This window comes from Capricornis sumatraensis, chromosome 5 (genome assembly GCF_032405125.1).
Source record: "Capricornis sumatraensis isolate serow.1 chromosome 5, serow.2, whole genome shotgun sequence".
Taxonomy (NCBI): domain Eukaryota; kingdom Metazoa; phylum Chordata; class Mammalia; order Artiodactyla; family Bovidae; genus Capricornis; species Capricornis sumatraensis.
The window spans coordinates 35,317,096-35,341,873 of record NC_091073.1 but is presented as its reverse complement, the minus strand read 5'-3'; the positions used below and the strand labels follow the sequence as shown (position 1 = coordinate 35,341,873).

General features: G+C 40.0%; 1 protein-coding gene across 1 annotated transcript in view; it reads right to left on the bottom strand.

The window, feature by feature from the left end:
- The window catches only part of DNAH11 (dynein axonemal heavy chain 11), a 357,268-nt gene that overhangs the window by 83,617 nt on the left and 248,873 nt on the right, over nt 1–24,778 (bottom strand). The window contains exons 64-65 of the mRNA XM_068973106.1: nt 4,163–4,398; nt 2,754–2,876 (exon numbers count right to left, since the gene is read on the bottom strand). Of these exons, the coding sequence (XP_068829207.1) occupies nt 2,754–2,876; nt 4,163–4,398 (359 nt within the window). The remainder of the gene's footprint in view (nt 1–2,753; nt 2,877–4,162; nt 4,399–24,778) is intronic.

Below are 24,778 nucleotides of genomic sequence, written 5' to 3'. Positions count from 1 at the left end.
CAGAATAGAAGTTAGTCACCCTTAAGCAGACCTATTTTCATTCTAAATTGACAGGAATAATCCAGTGATGAAAAGAGAGACAAGACACCTTTGAGACAGAGAGTGGGTGCCAAAGAAGAAACGTGTTGGGGAAATTCTGAAATTACACCTCTGTGAAGAAAAACAACAAAAAAGAGAAGGAAATTCAGTGGAATAAGCCGTGGCAATGTTAGTTTCATGAGGGAAGAGGCACAGAGAGCTTTGGACACAGCCACAGTCTCCAGTGAACCCACCCAGGCTCAGTTAGGGACTTAACTACTGGATCTGACCTTTTACACAATTACAGAGTGACACGTTGCCTGCTGGGTAATGGTGTCACTGTCCTTGGAAGGATGTGATGGAGAGATGGCGTTCGGGGCAACAGCAGCACTTGGAACATCATGTAGGTCTCAGCAAGAGTGTGCCCAGTCTACCACTGCTGCTGGTATGGGGATGTTCTTAGGGATCCACTAGTGAATTCCTTTTTGTCCTAATGGTTTATCTATATATATATATATATTTTAAACATATAAGAAAAAAGAGAACTAGCACAGTAAACACATGATTTTGTAGATGCTATGACTTGGGATGAGGCTGAGTTTCAAAAAAAAAAAAGTGGATTTAAAATAGGTTTTTAAAAATATGAAGTAAATTCAAAATGGATTAAAGACCTGAATGTAAGGCCAGATAGTTTAAAACTCTTAGAGGAAAGGAAACTCTCTGGCACAAACTGCAGCAGTATCTTTTTTGACCCATCCTCTGGCGTAAATCAAGTAAAAACAAAAATAAACAAATGGGACCTAATTAAACTTAAAAGTTTCTGCACAGCAAAGGAAACTAAAAACAAGACAAAAAGATAACCCTTAGAATGGGAGAAAATATTTGCAAATGAAACAACTGACAAATGATTAATCTCCAAAATAAACCAAAAGCTCATGTAGCTCAATATAAAAAAACAAACAACCCAATCAACAAATAGACAGAATACTTAAATAGACATCTAAGGAAAACATATAGATGGTCAACAAATACATGAAAAGTTACTCAACATCACCAATCATTAGACAAATGCAAATCAAAACTACAATAAAGTATCTCCTCACACAGGTCAGAATGGCCATCGTCAAAAAAAAAAATAATGCTAGAGAGGATGTGGAGAAAAGGGATCCCTCTGGTACTGTTGGTAGGAATGTAAATTGATATAGCCACTATGGACAATAGTATGGAGGTTCCTTAAAAAACTGAAAACAGAATTATCATATCACTCAGCAATCCCATTATTGGGCATATACCCTCAGTTCAGTCGCTCAGTCATGTCCGACTCTTTGCAACCCCATGAATCGCAGCACGCCAGGCCTCCCTGTCCATCACCATCTCCTTAGCAATCCCATTATTGGGTATATACCCTGAGAAAACCATAATTGCAAAGACACATACAATTCAATGTTCATTGCAGCACTATTCACAATGCCAGGACATGGACGCAATCTAAATGTCCAACAGAGGAGTGGATAAAGAAGATGTAGTGCATATATACAATGGAATATTACTCAGCCGTAAAAAAGGATTGAAATTGTGCCATTTGCAGAGCTGTGGAGGGACCTAGAGACTGGTGTAAAGAATGAAGTAAGTCAGAAAGAGAAAAACAAATACTGTATATTAATGCATATATGTGGAATCTAGAAAAATGGTATAGATAATTTTATTTGCAAAACAGAAATAGAGAAACAGATGTAGAGAACAAACATGGATACCAATGGGGATGGGGTGAAATAAATTGGGAGATTGGTACTGACATATATACACTATTGGTACTATGTATAAAATAGATAATAACCTACTGTATACCTCAGGGAACTCTACTCAGTGCTCTGTGGTGACCTAAAGGGGAAGAAAATCCAAGAAAAAGAGGGGCTATATGTATACATGAAAGCTAACTCACTTTGCTGTACATTAGAAACTAACACTAAATTAATAAAAAGTAAAAATATTTTAAAAATAAGGATACAAGTGATATGCATTTGAGGCAAATACATTAAAGATGTTTCCCAAAGTACTGAGGGTAGAAAACCACTAGTATGAAGTAATAAAGGACCAAATATTCTCACATTTGTGACAATGCATTATTGGGGTCTATAAAGAATTGGGTAACATGAACCTCAGTCTACCAAAAAAATAGCTTGAACATATGCATCATGTCAAGTTTGCTTTGGTCTTGGACTGTAGGAGCCTTGGAAAGGAAACTCAGAAATATCACCAAGAATATTTCAACAGGACTTCCTTGGTGGTTCAGTGGTAAAGAATTCACCTGCAGCCATGGGTTCAATTCCTGGTCTAGGAGGATCAGACATGCAGTGCAGCAAGTAAGCCTGTGTGCCACAACTATCGAGTCTGTGATCTGGAGCCCAGGACCTGCAACTCCTGAGCCCACACACCCTAGAGTTCATGTTCCACAAAAGGAGAAGGTACCTCAATGAGAAGCCCATGTACCCCAACTAGAGAGCAGCCCTTGCTCGCTGCAACTAAAGAAAAGCCCACACAGCGATGAAGACTCAGCACAGCCATAGAAGATAAATAAATAAAATTATTACAAAAGAATATTTCAATATATTACATTTGATTAGGAGGCCATGAAATAGAAACTGATGATCAAACTCATGTGTAGTGCAAAACACACATCAAAAATCATCTTAAGATTATTTTTAATAACAAAATTATTATTCAATAATACTTACTTTCCCTTTTTAATTGTGTTCCTACCAAGCAATGGATCAAGGACTGGATCTATTGTTTCCTCAAGGTTTTCAATTAAGATGACATCTCCGAAGGCCAAAGCAATTTCAATGTCATTCAAAAACCTTAAAATTCAGTCAGAATCAAGGAAAAATGTAAATAAGCATAGGGAAAGTATTCAAAATTATTTATGCTCAATTACATTTAGTTTAATGTAAACATTTTAAATGGGATTTAGAGAAAACTGTTTTATAAAGTAGTATTTTCTTCAACTAAAATATATGGAAATTAAAGATTAGATTGAGATCAATTTCAGTTATATGTTCCAAAATGAAATTCAGTAGTGTGAACTAATAAGTCCATGTGTAAATTACTTTTGACGGTAATCATGGTAAAAATAAATAGAACCTACCCAAACACAAATCACTCCAGCATTCTTGTCTGGAGAATCCCATAGATGGACGAGACTGGCGGGCTACAGCCCATGGGGTCGCAGAGTCAGACATGAATGAAGTGACTTAGCATGCACCCAAACATTATAAATTTAAATTATTTCAACAGGTCCTCTTTTGAAAAAAAATTCAGATTAAATGCTTTGTGGTTTTATCAAATTTTCATTTTTTAAACGTTTAGAATCAGTCATGTAGAGAACTACCATTCGATTTCACTGCCACTCTCCAAAAATAGTCTTTTGCCTTCAAAAATAATTTCCTCTAAGTATTCAGATCAGCAAGGAGGCCATTTATCTGCACAACTGCAGACATTCCTTATTTCATTTTACATGTCAAAAAATGATGGAGGGGTAAAATGAAGTATAAGTAAGTCTAAAATTACTTATTTGGCAATAACTGAAGACCAACTACATACAAGACAGCTCTGTACTTATCAGAAAACACTGTCATGCCAACCGAGTGACAGAAAATCTCAGAGCAGATTCAGTTCTCAAAAGTGATATGCAAAGCTTGAGTAAAAAAATTATCTTCAGGCACTCAACCTTGGGAACTGAGCTGTGTTAAAGCACCATTGTAGGCAAAGTACATATTTAGCAATGTAACTGGAAACCTCATTAAGCCTATGGGGCAGTTGACAATTCTTGGGTTACCATATGACAAAATCCTAAAGAAGGATTATAATGCATCATATTTCCATTCTTGGCCATAGGAAAACTTTCCTCTCACATGCAGTGTGTGTTCTAACCTTCCAACTAACTTCTTCAGGTAAGTGGATGCACGCCACCCAACGTGAACACCTTTTCCACAGAGATCCTTTATGTGAGTAGGCAGATAAACAAGTTGTATCAAATTATCACATTCCAAAGTGGCAGAGAGGTCTAAGAAATGCCAGGACTTGATAAAAATGAAACCCATTTCCAGCAGCTCAACAGAGAATCAACCCTTCAGATTTCACATACCCTTTCTGGCCCAAGTGTGTGACTTTCAGGTCAGTCCCATATTTGTTCTTGATCCACTTAATCCCTTGCTGCTGGGGGTCGATCATCAGGGGCCAGCGCTCACAGTGCATCAGGATAGCGGCATTCTCTGTGGACATCCTGTCACTGGGCAGTCCTTCGTTATTCCAGGTGGCAATGGTGGCATCATCCGTCAACATGGCAATCACATCCAGGCCTTCAGTTATTGGGATGGAGACCTTGAGAATCAGAGTCAGGCAATAAACCGCCAGAGGAGCAGACAGACAAAAAAACAATAGACCAAAGCCAAGAGAACACATACGAATTCTCCTGTAACTCTCAAAAGCCAAACAAAACTCTCATTACAAAATACAACTCAACCCAGTAAGTCTAGGGTTTATCTCAGAATTCTGTCAACTGCAGCATTCAACATCTGGTTTGTTACCGCATCCATCTGGCTTCAAGTGAAAGGCACTTCACCTTCTACACACACCTGCAGCAACCCAAACAAGGTGAGTGAAATTCAGACTCCAGGAAGTATGGCAGGACAACAGAAATGTATTCGCCCAATGGAGTAATCACCCCACATCAGCAATACTAAAATGCACTCTTTTGCTTAGGCATTTCGTCTTTTTCTATAGAGCAACACTACAGAGAAATGACTTCTCTGTCTGGGGTGGCTTCGTGGAATGTATTCGGTCCACTGGCACTCCATCAGCCTGTGGTTGCCCAGCAACCCGGACTCAGCCTCTCCTCTGAGAGGGAATTGTCTTCAGTGTGACAGTGAAAAAAGTAAAAATGTTAGCTGCTCAGTCATGTTTGATTCTTTTTGACCCCATGGACTGTAGCCCCGCTCTGTCCATGGAATTCTCCAGGCAAGAATACTGGAGTGGGCAGCCATTCATTTCTCCAGGGAATCTTCCTGATCCAGGGATCAAACCTGGGCCTCCTGCATTGCAGGTAGATTCTTTACCATCTGAGCCACCAGGAGGAGCATTGAAAAGTAGGGAGTTGCTGGTAGAAGGGATAAATTAGGGGTTCAGGGTAAAATAGATAAGCAACTGGGATTTCCTGTATAATCTAGGATATAATATTCAATATCTTATAATAACCTACAGAAAATCATCTGAATAAATACAAATACATAACTGAATCATTTTGCTGTATACCTTAAACAATATTGAAAATCAAATATGCTTCAATAAAAAAAGGACAAAAAAGAAAGTGGGAAGTTGTCTCCTTTAAAAGAGAGAAAGGAGGAGAAATCTATTTTAAAGGTAAGGATCAGTTCTTTACAAAATGGACTCCATTTGAAAAAAAATAAGCAAGATTATAGAACGGAATTTATTATAGAATTTGTTTGCTTGGTCATCAATCACCAAACATTTACTAAGCACCTCCTACATACATCTGGAGACTCAGGGAGATGAGTAAAGAGCTAGTTCCCTGGCTGGGTCGGGGGACCAACAGGGAAACACGGCTCCACAAGAGAGGGCAGTAAGAGCCCGACCTGGCTGAAGCAGCCAGGGAAGGCTGGAACAGCGGCAGTAGGTGTTTGACTTCTTGGTTGCCCACAGAGCTTCAGCAAACAGAATGCTGGAAGAATTCCCGCAGTGAAGTTGGGATGCACTGTGAGGTTAGTACAGGAAAAGTTAGCATAAAATGCCTATTGTTCTTGACAATGTTATCTTATAAATATATCAAAATCTCTCTCCTAGTACCAGGAACAACAAACCTTGATATCTGATTCCACACACAGGTTCCTTAAAGACACAAGCATTCTCCTGTTAGCAAGAGCTCAGTAGCTTTTATTTCTTACCTTCTAATTAATACAAACAATTTGAAACAACTGGAGGCTTAAGATAATATTAATTTTTGAAGCATTAAGGAGTAACAGAAGGTACACATACAGATCTTGTATCTGAATTCAATAGTTTGCATTGTTTGAGCACCTACTGTGTACATACCACAGTGCAGGGGATGAAAGCGAGTTTCCCTTTTTTAATGGCCACTTTAACCTACTGGGTTGGCCAGAAGGTTCATCTGAGTTTTTCCATAAGATGTTACAAAAAAACCTGAAGGAAATTTTTGGCCAATCCAATAGTAGGCAAAACAAAGCAGGTAACTCACACTAAAGATTATCATAAATACTGTAAAATACTTTGAGACTTAAAATTTTAGAAACAAAGTTTAGGATATTTGCTTTATAGTATTATGTTCAAATAGGCAGGTATTTGTATGACTATACAGAAATTTTTTTCACAAAAAAATCTAATAGTTAACAATATGGTTATCACTTTCACAGTAAGTTTTCACCTAAGTTTACACTGGGGAAAATAAACCTCAATTCATATATATCTTTTTAATCCACTCTTCTTGGCAGAATTCCTTGAAGGAGTATACAGAAAAGAATATTGGTTCAGAAACCAAGAGCAAAGAGGGAGTTCAAAGTCAGCCTAGCAAGTCAGTATCTAATTGCTTCATTAAATAGTGCAACATGCTGTCAGTCAAGATGGAGCTTAAAAAAAGAGAGGAGGAGGAAAGAGGCTCCCTTCTTAAGACGCTTTTACTAGAGAGAAGCAGGCTGGAAGGAAGCACACGTCCTGAGCCAAACTGGACTAATCCTAACACCAAATGCCAATCAGAATCCTCTGGGAACTGATCCTGGGGCATATTTAAAAGGATAAAAGGGAACTTCCTGATGAGGTAAGACTCCCAGTTAACAGAACAAGTGGTATTTTTAAGGTTTTAAGTGTTTACAAAATTTACTCATATACGTTTGCTCTGCACCTTGCCTCACTTAACTCTTACAGGAATTCTGCAAAGTAGGTCTCTCCCTCCCTCTTTTTCGCTTAGGACACTGAGACTTTGTTAACTCCATGTATAGTAATTCCATGTATTTGTCTGTCTATAAACTGCTAGGTCAGATTAATGAGTGGAGTGCAAATGCCTCCTTGAACTTGGCCAGGTCTTCATTTGTCTGCCCAGCAGATAATGGCTTTGGATGGAAACAATTTTGGGTAACAATTTTATTTGTACCCTCAAGGTCACATATGCCTACTGTCCCTGTCCTTTTCAGTTACCACCCCTTGCCATCCTCCAAACTCATGGCCCCATTGCAGCACTTCCTGACAACTGTTCCCACAGCTCTTGTGATCTCCTAGTCTTATTTGGGTCAAACTCTCTTACTTTCTCCCTCTACCTGCTTGTCTCAACCCAAACCCAGCTCTTTCCTAGGACATAGCCTCTCAACCCCAGGCTGTATAGTAGAATCACATGAGAGCTTTCAAAGCTGCCAATACCACCCCATCTCTAATGATCCAACTTCCACTGGCATCAGTATGTTTGAAAAGTTCACTCCCACATGATTTAAATATGAAGCTGGAGTCCAAGAACCATTGCCCCTAGGGTCTCATTTTCCTTGAGGGCTTTCTCAAGTAGATTTTCCATTTTCTTAGTATTCCTATTACTGAAAAAGCATGTAGCGCTAACAGTGGTCACTCTTCTTACTCCCCTGCACGTCATTCCAAGACCCCACAGCTCTTCTATCCTTAAGTAAAAAGAGACACATTTGAGGCTCATGGAGTCCAGTCATACACTGCTCTATGTATCCTCCTCATCTGAAAGCCTTAGCTATTGGTCCTTCTCACTCTCCAAGTTTGGCTGCCAATCTGTGACTACCTCAGTGCTCATAGACATGTCGAATCCACTCTCCAGCCTTGACGCCCTTCACGCGAAAGCTCTGCATTTCCTTTTTGTTTTGTTTTGAATTCATTTTATTTCCTTTTACTTTACAATACTGTATTGGTTTTGCCATACATCGACATGAATCCACTACAGGTGTACATGAGTTCCCAACCATGAATCCCCCTCCCACCTCCCTCCCATATCATCCCTCTGGGTCACCCCAGTGCACCAGCCCCAAGCCTCCTGTATCCTGCATCAAACCTAGACTGGCGATTTGTTTCTTACATGATAGTATACATGTTTCAATGCCATTCTCCCAAATCATCCCACCCTCTCCCTCTCCCACAGAGTCCAAAAGTCTGTTCTATACATCTGTGTCTCTTTTGCTGTCTCGCATACAAGGTTATCATTACCACCTTTCTAAATTTCATATATATGTGTTAGTATACTGTATTGGTGTTTTTCTTTCTGGCTTACGTCACTCTGTATAATCGGCTCCAGTTTCATCCACCTCATCAGAACTGATTCAAATGTATTCTTTTTAATGGCTGAGTAATACTCCACTGTGTATATGTACCACAGCTTTCTTATCCATTCATCTGCTGATGGACATCTAGGTTGTTTCCATGTCCTGCTATTATAAACAGTGCTGCAATGAACATTGGGGTACATGTGTCTCTTTCAGTTCTGGTTTCCTCGGTGTGTATGCCCAGCAGTGGGATTGCTGGGTCATAAGGCAGTTCTAGTTCCAGTTTCTTAAGGAATTTCCACACTGTTCTCCATAGTGGCTGTACTAGTTTGCATTGCCACCAACAGTGTAAGAGGGTTCCCTTTCCTCCACACCCTCTCCAGCATTTATTGCTTGCAGACTTTTGGATCGCAGACATTCTGACTGGTGTGAAATGGTACCTCATTGTGGTCTTGATTTGCATTTCTCTAATAATGAGTGATGTTGAACATCTTTTCATGTGTTTGTTAGCCATCCGTATGTCTTCTTTGGAGAAATGTCTATTTAGTTCTTTGGCCCAATTTTTGATTGGGTCATTTATTTTTCTGAAATTGAGCTGCAGGAGTTGCTTGTATATTTTTGAGATTAGTTGTTTGTCAGTTGCTTCGTTTGCTATTATTTTGTCCCATTCCGAAGGCTGTCTTTTCACCTTGCTTATAGTTTCCTTTGTTGTGCAGAAGCTTTTAATTTTAATTAGATCCCATTTGTTTATTTTTGCTTTTATTTCCAGTATTCTGGGAGGTGGGTCATAGAGGATCCTGCTGTGATGTATGTCGGAGAGTGTTTTGCCTATGTTCTCCTCTAGGAGTTTTATAGTTTCTGGTCTTACCTTTAGATCTTTAATCCATTTTGAGTTTATTTTTGTGTATGGTGTTAGAAAGTGATCTAGTTTCATTCTTTTACAAATGGTTGACCAGTTTTCCCAGCACCACTTGTTAAAGAGATTGTCTTTTCTCCATTGTATATTCTTGCCTCCTTTGTCGAAGATAAGGTGTCCATAGGTGTGTGGATTGATCTCTGGGCTTTCTATTTTGTTCCATTGATCTATATTTCTGTCTTTGTGCCAGTACTATACTGTCTTGATGACTGTGGCTTTGTAGTAGAGCCTGAAGTCAGGCAGGTTGATTCCTCCAGTTCCATTCTTCTTTCTCAAGATTGCTTTGGCTATTTGAGGTTTTTTGTATTTCCATACAAATTGTGAAATTATTTGTTCTAGCTCTGTGAAAAATATTGCTGGTAGCTTGATAGGGATTGCACTGAATCTGTAGATTGCTTTGGGTAGTATACTCTTCTTCACTATATTGATTCTTCCAATCCATGAACATGGTATATTTCTCCAACTATTCGTGTCCTCTTTGATTTCTTTCATCAGTGTTTTATAGTTTTCTATATATAGGTCTTCAGTTTCTTTAGGTAGATAAATTCCCAAGTATTTTATTCTTTTCGTTGCAATGGTGAACGGAATTGTTTCCTTAATTTCTTTTTTTCTACTTTCTCATTATTAGTGTATAGGAATGCAAGGGATTTCTGTGTGTTGATTTTATATCCCGCAACTTTACTATATTCATGAGGCAAGGGGAGAGGAAGATGCCAGAACCAGCTGGGATGACACCCCATCCCTCGCCTCTCTTGCACATCCTCCACACTAAAAAATGCTGATATGTTTTGGCAGGGTACTATACTATCTCCTTTTTAAAACTTATTAAAAAATTTTTTGGCCAAGTCACACAGCATGTGGAATCTTGGTTTCCTCTCTAGGGACTGAACCTATGCCCCCTGCAGTGGAAACTCGGCCTCTTAACCACTGGGGCACTGGGGAAGTCTGCCTATCTCCTTCTTTAGATGAAAGATGCTGTTCCAGACCTTATCAGTTCAGTTCAGTTGCTCAGTCGTGTCCAGCTCTTTGCGACCCCATGAATCACAGCATGCCAGGTCTCCCTGTCCATCACCAACTCCTGGAGTTCACTCAGACTCACGTCCACCAAGTCAGTGATGCCATCCAGCCATCTCATCCTCTGTCGTCCCCTTCTCCTCCTGCCCCCAATCCCTCCCAGCATCAGAGTCTTTTCCAATGAGTCAACTCTTCACTTGAGGTGGCCAAAGTACTGGAGCTTCAGCTTTAGCATCATTCCTTCCAAAGAAATCCCAGGGCTGATCTCCTTGCAGTCCCTTGGAGAAGTCCCTCTCAAGGGTCTTCTCCAACACCACAGTTCAAAAGCATCAATTCTTCGGCACTCAGCCTTCTTCACACTCCAACTCTCACATCCATACATGACCACAGGAAAAACCATAGCCTTGACTAGACGGACCTTAGTCGGCAAAGTAATGTCTCTGCTTTTGAATATGCTGTCTAGGTTGGTCATAACTTTTCTTCCAAAGCGTAAGCGTCTTTTAATTTGATGGCTGCAGTCACCATCTGCAGTGATTTTGGAGCCCCAAAAAATAAAGTCTGACACTGTTCCCACTGTTTTCCCATCTATTTCCCAGGAAGTGATGGGACCGGATGCCATGATCTTGTTTTCTGAATGTTGAGCTTTAAGCAAGCTTTTTCACTCTCCTCTTTCATCAAGAGGCTTTTTAGTTCCTCTTCACTTTCTGCCATAAGGGTGGTGTCATCTGCATATCTGAGGTTATTAATATTTCTCCTGGCAATCTTGATTCCAGCTTGTGTTTCTTCCAGTCCAGCATTTCTCATGATGTATTCTGCATATAAGTTAAATAAGCAGGGTGACAATATATAGCCTTTTCCTATTTGGAACCAGTCTGTTATTCCATGTCCAGTTCTAACTGTTGCTTCCTGACCTGCATACAGATTTCTCAAGAGGCAGGTCAGGTGGTCTGGTATTCCCATCTCTCTCAGAATTTTCCACAGTTGATTGTGATCCACACAGTCAAAGGCTTTGGCATAATCAATAAAGCAGAAATAGATGTTTTCCTTATAATAATCTGAAATTATGTCATGAAACCTAAGCTTCTAATACCCAATTGTTAAACCATGATTATATATACCTCTTCTCACACCTCTGGAAACAATATTGGCTCTAATCAACAGTATTAAGATATCAGGTCTTTTATCCACCACATATTTTTCACTGTGGCAAAACAACTGTATTCTAAAATTTGTCATCCTAATCATTTTGAAGTGTACAGTTATAGTAATATTACTTCAGTTATAGTAAGTACATTTACACTGTTGTGCAATCACCATTACAATCCATCTCCAAATTTTGTCACCTTCCCAAGTTGAAACCCATACTCATTAAACAATAACTCCCATTATTCACTCCCCCCAGACCCTAGCAACCACCACAATACTCTCTTTTTCTATGAAACTGAGTATTCTAGGTAAGTCATATAAGTGGAATCACACAATATTCGTCCTTTTATGACTGATTTATTTCCCTTGGCATAACATCTACGAGATTCATCCATGTTGCAATGTGTCAAAACTTCCTTCCTTTTTAACACTGAATAATATTTCACTGTATGTATATGCCATATTTTCTTTTTCCATTCATCTGTTGATGGACATCTGGATTTCTTCCACCTTTTGGCTATTTCTGAATAATGCTGTTGTGAACAAATGTAGCCTTACCTGAGCCCTTGCTTTTATTTCCTTTGGCTAGTAGATTCCCCAGCCAGGTTGGATTATATGGTAAATCTATTGAGAAACTGTACCATATATTTAACCACTAACTTTCAACTACACTCACATCTCTGCCGAACCTAAAATAGAACCTTCCATTCCTTAATTGTTCTTCGGACCATCACATGAACTTCCCTGCGTTCTTTTCCTTCTGGCTTATCTGCCTATCACCCTGTATACCCTGGCTGAAGTAACTCTTGTCCTCTCCCTTTTGGTCCCAGACTGTGAGTATTGCTGATGAAAGCTCTATTACTGTGACTACAAATTTATCTTTTCCAAATTCTACTTTGGCTTCTCAAAGGTGCTTGGCAAGCCTTTAACATCTATTCTCTGATTGCCTTCAATGGATACTTTGTGATGTTTTTGCCACTCTCCTTACATTCTCATTTCAACTTTCTTATCTTTGGCTGATTAGCACTGCAATTTCCTGCTTCCTGAAGAGAAGACAGACCAACAGCTACAACTACAACTTTCTTTCTATCAGCATTTCTGCCTGCCTATGTCCCCCGTTCTCTCCTTCCCTCCAACTAAGTTCAAGGAGTCTTGCTTCTTCTACCTGAAAGTCATTCCCTTTTCCTCTATTCTTATCCCTTCTTGCTAGTTCCTGATGGATCAGACCTCTTCCCTGTTTTACCATCAGTAATTCCTTTTCCACTCCTTCTCTGAAAGACTAGAAATGTGTTCTAGTCTTACTCATACAAACAAAACAAAACAAAACAAAACAACCCTTCACTTAGCTTCATGTCTCAACCAGGCGCTTCTGTTTATCTCCTCCTCTGCAAAGCAAATTCCTACAAGAATAGCCTATGTTTTCTGCCTACTTCCTGCATAACTCAGTGCAATCTGCTTCTGGCTCATTACACCCTTGAGGTCAGAAAAGACTTTCATACTTCCAAGTCTGATGACACTTTTAGTTCCTAGCTACTCTCTCACTTGTCCCTATGGCTTTGGCATCACTGAGTATCCCCATCTTTATAGGCTTACCTCCTATGATACCACTCTTGCCTGCTTCTCCAGTCTTTGACTGCACTTTCTTCATCTTCCTCAACTTCCTACTTACATGTCAGCACTGACTCGGCTCACTTCACTCTAAACATCTTCTCTAGGTGATCTTACCACGTGTAGTTTCAAGAACTATCTATACATCAGTGACTCCCAAATCTCACTCTCACCAAGTAATGCTCTTGTCCAGTTTTCTACTGGTTATTGACACTTGTATGTTTTAGAGACACCTCAAAACCAAACTCTTCATGGTTTCTCCTAAAATGATTTTAATCTGAGGGGGTGGCAGCTGCATATATTTACTTTCTCCCCATCAGCCCTTACCTTGTTTCATCAGCTCTTCCTCCTTGCTTCCTCTGCAATCACTCTCCTGCTTGTCACATCCACTGTCATCACTGTGCTCGGTTCATTGTCTTCTAGGCTATCACTCTTAAGTGGCAACAAGAGTCTCTTTCCCCTCCAAGTCATTGCTTTTTGGTGGCCAATGTGAGCTTTTCAAATGGATAATACTGATCATGTCATAGACCTGCTTGAAATCCTTCAATGACTGCCCATGGTTAGGATTAAGTTCACATTTCTTTTCTCAGCTTGTTACATGGGGGTTATAATATGGCCCCTCACTAATTCTATAAAGTTTATTTATAATTTCTGATTCATAACTGTACAGTTCATCTACATTTTAAGTTATTTAACATTCTAATACTTAAATCATTTGGAACTCTTTTTATTTCCCATGAAACCATAAAGGAGAGCAAAACTATATTTCAGCCCAAACGGTTGGTGAGTTGTGCTATCACCATTTATTGAATAATCTATTACTTCCCCTACTGATCTGAAATACACATTTAAGCATACATTTATTCTAAAATATGTACTGATAGGCTGGTAGTTTGTCAAAGATTAAATACAGAGTTACCATACAACTCAGAAAATTCCACTCCTAGGTATATATCAAAGAGAAATAAAACGTGTCCACACACAAAAACTTGTACATGAATAATTCAACTGTTTATAGCCACATTATTCATAATAATAAAAAAGTAGAAATAACCCAAATGACCATCAATGGATGAATGGATAAATGAAATGTGATATATCCACATTTATGTTCCAATAATAAGGACTATTATCCAGTCACAGAAAGGGATAAAATACTGATACAGGTTATATCATGGATGAATCTTAAAAACAAGCTAAGTGAAAGAAGTAAGTCATAAAATATCACATATGTTCATTCATATGAAATGTTCAGAACAGGCAAATTTATAGATACATGAAATAGATTAATGGTTATCTCTGTCCAGTAAGGACTGGGGGATTGTGGGTGACAGCTAATGGGTATGTTGAGAATGGTGAAAATGCTCTAGAATGGACTGTGATGACAGCCACACAGCTGTGTGACTATACTAACCACCACTGAATTGTATGCTTTAAATGGGTGAATCTCAAGGTGTATAAATTATCTCTCAATGAAAAAAAAACACTGAACATCTACAATGTTCCAGGCACCATTCTAGGATAGAGTAGTGAACAAAACATGCAAAATACTTGCTTCCATGGATCTTACATTTTTTTCTGGGGGAGAGGAAAGATGTTAACCTTAACAAAGCAATGTATTACCAAGTAATAAATGCTACAGTGGAAAAAATAGAGTAGAATGAGGCATGCTGAGGTATAAAGGTTGTAATCACATCTAGGAATTTGTAGTATTCTTGCCTTGAGACACCCATGAACAGTATGAAAAGGTGAAAAGATATGACACCAGAAGAGCAGTGTGCCTGGTTGGTAGGTGTCCAATATGCTACTGGGAAAAAGTGGAGAAATAACTCCAAAAAGAAAGAAGAGGCTGAACCAAAGTGTAAATGATGCCCAGTTGTGGATGTATCTGGTGGTGAAAGTAATGTGTCCGATGCTGTAAAGAACAATATTGCATAGGAATCTGGAATGTTAGGTCCATGAATCAAGATAAATTAGAGTGGTCAAACAGGAGAAGGCAAGAGAGAACACTGACAGTTTAGCAATCAGTGAACTGAAATGGATGGGGATGGGCAAATTTAATTCAGATGACAATTATATCTACTTCTGTGGGCAAGGATCCCTTAGAAGGAATGGAGTAGCCCTCACAAACAACAAGAGAGTCTGAAACACAGTGTGTGCTTAGTCGCTCAGTCATGTCCGACTCTTTGTGACCCCGTGGGTTGCCCATCAGGCTCCTCTGTCTATGGGATTCTCCAGGCAAGAATACTGGAGTGGGTTGTCATTTCCTCTTCCAGAGGATCTTCCCAACCCAGGGATTGAACCCAGATCTCCTGCATTGCAGGTGGATTCTTTACCAAGTAAATACTTCTACAGTAAATATTATTTAAGAGTCACAGCAAAGGCATGTCAGCATTTGGGTGCAATATCAAAAAGAACAAATAACCTGTTTGTTTCCAAGATAAACCATTCAACATCACAGTAACCCACTTCTATTTCCCAACTACTAATGCCGAAGAAGCCGAAGTCCAATGGTTATATGAAGACCTCAAGACCTTCTAGAACTAATACCCAAAAAAAGATGTCCTTTTCATCAGAGGGGATTGGAATGCAAAATAGAAAGTCAAGCGTTACCTGGCATAATAGGCAAATTTGGCATTGGAGTACAAAATGAAGCAGGTCAAAGGATAATAGAGTTTTGCCAAGAGAACACACTGGTCATAGTAAACACCCTCTTCCAACAACATAAGAGAGAGCTCTACACATGGACATCACCAGATGGTCAATACAAAAATCAGACTGATTATATTCCTTGCAGCAAAAGATGGAGAAGCTCTATACAGTCAGCAAAAACAAGACAGGGAGTTGACCTGTGGCTTAGATCATGAACTCCTTATTGCCAAATTCAGACTTACATTGATGAAAGTAGGGAAAATCAATAGACCATTCACATATGGCATAAATCAAATCCCTTATGAGTATAGTGGAAGTGACAAATAGATTCAAGGGATTAGATCTGATAGACAGAGTACCTGAAGAACTATGAACAGAGGTTCATAGCATTGTATAGGAGGTGGTGATCAAAACCACTCCCAAGAAAAAGAAATGCAAGAAGGCAAAGTGGTTGTCTGAGGAGGTCTTACATATAGCTGAGAAAAGAAGAGACGCAAAAGGCAAAGGAGAAAGGGAAAGATATATCCACCTGAATGCAGAGTTTCAGAGAATAGCAAAGAGAGATAAGAAGGCCTCCTTAAGTGAACAATTCAAAGAAACAGAGGGAAACAATAGAATGGGAAAGACTAGAGGTCTTTTCAAGAAAATTGGAGATACCAAGGGAATATTTCATGCAAGTATGGGCACGATAAAGGACAGAACCAGTACAGACCTAACAGAAGCAGAAGAGATTAAGAAGAGGTGGCAAGAATACACAGAAGAACTGTACAAAAAAGGTCCAAAGACCCAGATTACCATGAACGTGTGGTCACTCACCTAGAGCCAGACATCCTGAAGTGTGAAGTCAAGTGGGCCTTAGGAAGCATCACTATGAACAAAGCTAGTGGAGGTGATGGAATTCCAGTGGAGCTATTTCAAATCCTAAGAGATGATGATGTGAAACCACTGCACTCAATATACCAGCAAATTAGGATGGTGGCCACAGGATTGGAAAAGGTCAGTGTTCATTCCAGTTCCAAAGAAGGGCAATGCCATGTTCAGACTACTATACAATTGCACTCATTTCACAAGCTAGCAAGGTAATGCTCAAAATCCTTCAAGCTAGGCTTCAACAGTACATAAACCAAGAACTTCCAGAATGTATAAGCTGGATTTAGAAAAGGCAAAGGAACCAGATATCTAATCACCAACATCCACTGGATAACAGAAAAAGGAAGGGAATTCCAGAAAAATATCTACTTCTGTTTCACTGACTATGCTAAAGCCTTTGGCTGTGTGGATCACAAGAAACTGTGGAAAATTCTTCAAGAGCTGGGAATACCAGAACACCTTATCTGCTTCCTGTTTGAACAAACAGCTGGTTGATGGAAGTAAGTGGGGCAACTATGTCCTAAGTGAGAACACTTCAAGACAGAGGAAAAAGCTAGTGCAAAGGGCCTGAGGCTGGAGCATATGTGGTAAATTCATGGAAGGTGGCCCAGTGTGACCAGAGCAGATGAGTAAGGAAAGGAATAACAGAACGTGAGTTACAGGGAGATATAGTAGGTCCCCTACACATGAGTGAATTCTATTTTGAGAGCGCATTCATTAGTCCAATTGGTTCCTAAGTCCAACAAAGTTAGCCTGTCTACCAACTAACACAATTGGCTATGTAGCACTGTACTGTAATAGGTTTATAATACTTTTCACACAATTGATACATTAAAAAAAACACACACACAAAAGAAAACATTTTTAATTTTACAGTACCTTGCAAAAGTATAGTAGTACAGTACAACAACTGGCATATAGGGGCTGGTACCAAGTGAACAGGAAAGAAGAGTTACTGACTGGAGGATGGAGAGGAGGTGGGAGATGGCAGAGCTGAAGGACTGTCAGCAATAGGAGAGAGCAAGCTGCATGCCTGATGTCGATGGAACAAGTGTACATTCACATCTTTGAAAGTTTGCAACTTGAAGGTTCGTATCGAAGGGACTTACTGTAATGGGGCCAAATCACTGAGGGTTTTATAAGCATCTGCAGGGTTTCTAGCTTTTGCTTTAAGTGCAGTGAGAAGGCAACAGAGGGATTTTAGAAAAAAAATTACTTAATCTGACTTGTATCATATCACATTGGCTGATACGTTGAGATCCGATTTGGAGAGAAGCAACAAATATAGAAGCAAGGAAACCAGTTAGAAAGTTTTCACAGTAATTGAAGAGGAAGCTGATGGCTGGGCTCAGGATGGAAGCAGTGAAGGTGGCGAAAAGTGGTTAGATTCTGAATATATTTTAAAGGTACAGCCCACAGAATCTCCTAGATAGATTGGATGTGGATGTCAGAAAAAGACTGACATCAAATTGACTCAAAGTCTTTTAGCCTGAGCTAACACAAGCATAGACCTACCATTAAAGAAATCAGGAACACCTGAATAGAAGTTTTACGGGGAAGATCAGGAACTCAGTTTGGATGTTCCACATTTGAGACATTTTTCAGACACAGAAGGAAGATGCCATTGTCTGGCTGCAGGTGTACATTTGGGAGTTAGTGGGGTCCAGGTGACATTTAAGGCCATGAACTTAGTTAAGAAGCAGCTCAAAGACTGAAGTGTAGGTCATTTCAACGTTAAGAGATTGGGGCAGGTGTGTGTGCGCTTTGTCGCTCAGTCGTGTCCAACCCTTTGTGACCCCATGGACTGCAGCCCGCCAGGCTCCTCCAGGGGATCTTCCCAACCCAGAGATCGAACCCAGGTCTCCCGCATTGCAGGTGGATTCTTTACTGTCTGAGCCACTGGGGCAGGGTGAGGAAGGAAAAAAATCAAGAAGTCTGAGAAAACTGACCAGTGGGGTTATGCGGAAGGTGAAGGGAGGGCGATTCAAGAAAATCAAGTATTGATGGGAGGATGGAGTGATCCACTGCGTCAAATTCAGTCAAGTACAACGAGAATGAAAAACAAGCCACTCAGCTTAGCAATGTGAAGGCAAAATCTGATAGTAGGCATTTTGGTGGCATGGTGGGGATGAAAGTCTGTGTGGAGTGACTTAGAAATACGGAGGAAGGATGTGGAGACAGTGAATATCCATGCCTCTTCTGAAGTGATGACTGTAAATGAGGGCAGAGAAATGAAGGAGTAGCTTGAGGGGCAGGGAGAGTTGAGAGAAATGTGCAGATATATTTGCTTTTAATGGGAGAAATAACTACGTGTTTGAGTGCTAGTGGGAATGATGGAGTAATGAATCCAGACAGAAAAATTGATGACGACGGAAAGGGGAGAATTTGTCTTGAATTGTTCTCAAGGAAAGGAAAGGGGATAGAAACTAGGACATAACCCAAATGGCTGGCCTTGAATAGACGTATCAGGAGGGAAGATGGTATATTAGTAGAAATGTTAGGAGGTAATGGTTGCATTTACACATCATCATATATTAAACATATCAAATATCTCTGCATCCTTAAGTGACTCTGATCTCTATTCTAGTTTTCATTTCCCTTGAAGAACCACATTGTTGTAATTACTTTAGCTTTAGAATATATTTTAATACTGTGAAGTCCAAGTGCCCTCTTACTGTTTGATTCCAAAATTACATTGGTGTTGTTGAAAATATATTCTTCCGGAAAACTTTAGAATCACTGGATCAAGTTAAAATATAACTCCTCTTGAAATTCTGACTTAGAGTTAAGTTTGTTTATTAGATTTTGGAGTTTTGATGCATTTAGAATACACAGTCTTCATTTGAAGGAACACATTAAGGATTGAGGACTTAATTTATAAGAGTTCTCTCTAAGGTTACCTTGAATATGTACACAGGTTGTTAATAAATGACATGCTTAGCTTCAGTTCAATTCAGTCGCTCAGTCATGTCCAACTCTTTGCAACCCCATGAACTGCAGCACACCAGGCCTCCCTGTCCATCACCAACTCCCAGGGTCCACCCAAACCCATGTCCATCGAGTTGATGATGCCATCCAACCATCTCATCCTCTGTCGTCCCCTTCTCCTCCTGCCCTCATCTTTCCCAGAGATTTTTTAAAAGGACACAAATAGTCATTGTTGATGGGCTAATTTATAAACTGTCAAAATCCCCAGGATACCCAACTCAAATGACAAGCCAGAGATACTCAGGAGAGTAAGGAGCTCTAGTAAATATCCTATATACTGTGGAGCAGGATGAGGAGTTGCTTCTTGGAAAGGCAGGATGAGGCAACACTGATGAGGAAAAATTCATCAAAAAAACATTAACATGAATAAACAATTTCAGCTCCTCTTGAACCCTGGCACATGTTCATATAGATGTGATTACCTTTCCACTTTGCTGTGACTGAATCTAGGAGTATAAAGTAAATAGCTCAGATGGCATCACCGACTTGCTAGACATGAGTTTAAGCAAATCTGGGAGTTGTTGATGGACAGGGAATCCTGGCATGCTATAGTCCATGGGGTCGCAAAGAGTCAGAAATGATTGAGCAACTGAACTGAGAAACTAGAAACCTCTGTTCTACAGGACATACATTTTTTACGTTTTATATAGCATTTTCTGCCAGGGGTCTTACAGACAGAAAAGTCTCTTTCAAAAGGATGTCATTTATACAACTTGAAATCTCTTCCTTTAGCAGAGATGAATGAGAATAAGCTGCTCATGTGTAAGGATCTATTTCTCAGGTGGCCTGGTGCCTGTGTACTCAAGAGACAAGCAGAGGACGTTGGTACGCCTGAAAATAGACATGGAGTCCTGAGAATTGTGGGCCCACAGAGGAACACAGACTTGTAGTTAAAAATAAATGTTTTCTTAACGTACAGCATCAGAAAATTATCATTTTTGCTTTGGTTATACGTTTAGAGAGTTTAGAACAGTTTGGATAAGCCATTTAATCTTACTCTTCACAACAAAATTTTATCTTCAGGAATTCCATATTTGGAATTTTAAGTAAATGGGAAAATACAAGTTGATGGGAAACTTCCCAGAAATACACTAAATGATGCTATTTCCTCTTGTTTTTAGAGGCTAAGTTGTGTCCAATTGTTTTGTGACCCTATGGACTGTAGCCCACCAGGCTCCTCTGTCCATGGGATTTCCAAGGCAAGAATACTGAAGTGAGTTGCCATTTCCTCCTCCAGCGATCTTTCTGTCCCAGAGATTAAACTCACGTGTGCTGAATTGGAAGGCAAATTGTTTACCACTGAGTCACCAGGGGAGCCCAAATGATGCGATACCAGCAATTAAACATCAATTTTAAAACTTAAATTTGAGAAGCCAAGTTTTCAATTAAAAAAATGTAAAGTGACTGATAGCCTAAGTTCATGCTATCAATACTATTACATGATTCAAAGAGAAGAATAATTGTAACAAGAAGACAAAGTGAAGTTCACTAGCTTGCACATCAGGAAGTGAATTTCCTTATAATTTTGGAAAGAATGAGAAAATTTTATCAATGATGGAAAATGCAGAGAGGACCACAAGTGATGACAATCATTCACCTTAAGTAGTCATTGGATAAATACCCATTGAGAAGATTAAAGTTTGGAGAATATGAGATGGAGACAAAAAGAAGAATTTGATAGCTGACACCTTCTGAAACTCACAACGCAGTACGAGGTGGACAAAATTAGCAGAATGCTTTATCCTCTTAGATAAAAAGGACTATTTTATGGCAGAAATACTTAGAGAAAATCTCTGAAATTCAGGGAGTAATATAGATAACGTCTTTAAAAAAAAACTTCCGTATAAAAATATGGCTTGATACCATAGATACATTAAATAACTTAGTTACAAAAGAATTTTTCTTTTACAATTATTATGAGACACTTTTCCCAAAATATTTAGTTTGCAGAAATTCCATTGGCCTTTATGTCATGAAAAAGCTATTGTGAAAACTGAGGCATAGTTACCAACAAAGAACACAAATATACAGAGGGATTAAATGTTCTAAGGTCAGGAAGCAACAGTTAGAACTGGACATGGAACAACAGACTGCTTCCAAATAGGAAAAGGAGTATGTCAAGGCTGTATACTGTCACCCTGCTTATTTAACTTATATGCAGAGTACATCATGAGAAACGCTGGGCTGGATGAAGCATAAGCTGGAATCAAGATTGCTGGGAGAAGTATCAATAACCCCAGATATGCAGATGATACCACTCTGATGGCAGAAAGCGAAGAGGAACTAAAAAGCCTCTTGATGAAAGTGAAAGAGGAGAGTGAAAAAGTTGGCTTAAAACTCAACATTCAGAAATCTAAGATCATGGTATCCAGTCCCATCACTTCATGGCAAATAGACAGAGAAACAGTAAAAACAGTGGCTGATTTTATTTTGGGGGGCTCCAAAATCACTGCAGATGGTGCCTACAGCCATGAAATTAAAAGACGCTTACTCCTTGGAAGGAAAGTTATGACCAACCTAGACAGCATATTCAAAAGCGGAGACATTACTTTGCCATCAAAAGTCCGTCTAGTCAAGGCTATGGTTCTTCCAGTAGTCATGTATGAATGTGAGAGTTGGACTATAAAGAAAGCTGAGTGCCAAAGAACTGATGCTTTTTGTTGTGGTGTTGGAGAAGACTCTTGAGAGTCCCTTGGACTGCAAGGAAATCCAGCCAGTCCATCCTAAAGGAGATCAGTCCTGAGTGTTCATTGGGAGGACTGATGTTGGAGCTGAAACTCCAATACTTTGGCCACCTGATGGGAAGAACTGACTCATCTGAAAAGACTTGACGCTGGGAAAGATTGAAGGCAGGAGGAGAAGGAGACGACAGAGGATGAGATGGCTGGATGGCATCACCAACTCAATGGACATGAGTTTGGGTAAACTCTGGGAGTTGGCGATGGTCAGAGAGGCCTGGTGTGCTGCGGTCCATGAAGTCGCAAAGGCAGACATGACTGAGTGTCTGAACTGAACTGAACTAAAGGGCTAGATATGTAAATGAAGAACCTGCTTTAATCAACTGAGATAACACAGTTCTGTTCAATTGCTCAGTCGTATCCGAATCTTTGTGACCCCATGGGATGCCAGGCAACCCTGTCCATTATCAGCTCCCAAAGCTTACTCAATCTCATGTCCATTGAGCCGGTGACGCCATCCAACCATCTCATCCTCTGTTGTCCCCTTCTCCTCCTGCCTTCAATCTTTCCCAGGATCAGGGTCTTTTCCAATGAGTCAGTTTTTTGCATCATATGGCCAAAGTATTGGAGTTTCAGCTTCAGCATCAGTCTTCCCAATGAATATTCAGGACTGATTTCCTTTAGGATGGACTGGTTGGATCTCCTTGCAGTCCAAGGGACTCTCAAGAGTCTTCTCCAACACCACAGTTCAAACGCATCAATTCTTGGGCACTTAGCTTTCTTTATAGTCCAACTATCACATCCATACATGACTACTGGAAGAACCAAAGCTTTGACTAGATGGACCTTTGTTGGCAAAGTAATGTCTCTGCTTTTCAATATGCTTTCTAGGTTGGTCATAACTTTTCTTCCAAGGAGCAAGTGTCTTTTAATTTCATGGCTGCAGTCACCATCTGCAGTGATTTTGGAGCCCAAAAAATAAAGTCTCACTGTTTCCATTGCTTCCTCATCTATTTTCCATGAAGTAATGGGACCAGATGCCATGATCTTAGATATCTGAATGTTGAGTTTTAAGCCAACTTTCTCACTCTCCTCTTTCACTTTCAGCAAGAGGCTCTTTAGCTCTTCACTTTCTGCCATCAGGGTGGTGTCCTCTGCATATCTGAGGTTATTGCTATTTCTCCCAGAAATCTTGATTCCAGTTTGTGCTTCATCCAGTCCAGTATTTCTCATGATGTACTCTCCATATAAGTTAAATGAGCAGGGTGACAATATACAGCCCTGATGTACTCATTTCCCAATTTGGAAGCAGTCTGTTTTTCCATGTCCAGTTCTAACTGTTGCTTCTTGATCTGCATACAGATTTCTCAGGAGGCATGTCTTGGAGGGCACAAACAAAACCTTGTTTGCACCAGGACCCAGGAGAAAGGAGCAGTGAGCCCACAAGAGACTGACCCAGACTTGCCCGTGAGTATCCAAGAGTCTCTGGCAGAGGTGTGGATTGGAGGCAACCTGCTGCAGGGTTGGAGGCACTGAGTACAGCAATTCATGCATGGGACCTTTTGAAGGAAGCCTTCATATCTTCATTACTTCCACCGTAGTTTGGCCTCAGGTCAAATAATAAGAAGGGAACACAACCCCGCCCATCAGCAGAAAATGGGATTAAAGATTTACTGAGCATGGCACCCCCCTATCAGAACAAGACCCAATTCCCCCTTAGTCAATCTCTCCCATCAGGAAACTTCCATAAGCCTTTTATCCTTCTCCATCAGAGGGCAGACAGAATGAAAACCACAATCACAGAAAACCAGCCAATCTGATCACACAGATCACAGCCTTGTCCAACTCAATGAAACTACGAGCCATGCCATGTAGGGCTACCCAAGACGGACAGGTCATGGTGTAGAGTTCTGACAAAATGTGGTCAACTGGAGAAGGGAATGGCAAACCACTTCAGTATTCTTGCCTTGAGAACCCCATGAACAGTATGAAAAGACAAAAAGGCAGGACACTGAAGGATGAACTCTCCAGGTTGGTAGGTGTCCAATATGCTACTGGAGATCAATGGAAAAATAACTCCAGAAGGATGAAAAGATGGAGCCAAATCAAAAACAACACCCAGTTGTGGATGTGACTGGTGATGGAAGCAAAGTCCAGTGCTGTAAAGAGCAATACTGCATAGGAACCTGGAACGTTAGGTCCATGAATCAAAGCCAATTGTAAGTGGTCAAACAGGAGATGGCAAGAGTGAACATCAACATTCTAGGAATCAGCAAACTAAAATGGACTGGAATGGGTGAATTTAACTCAGATGCCCATTATATCTACTACTGTGGGCAGGAATCCCTTAGAAGAAATGGAGTAGCCATCATAGTCAACAAAAGAGTCTGAAATGCAGTACTTGGATGCAGTCTCAAAAACGACAGAATGATCTCTGTTTGTTTCCAAGGCAAACCATTCAATACTATGGTAATCCAAGTCTATGCCCTGACCAGTAATGCTGAAAAAGCTGAAGTTGAATGGTTCTATGAAGACCTACAAGACCTTTTAGAACTAACCCCTGTAAAAGATGTTCTTTTTATTATAGGGGA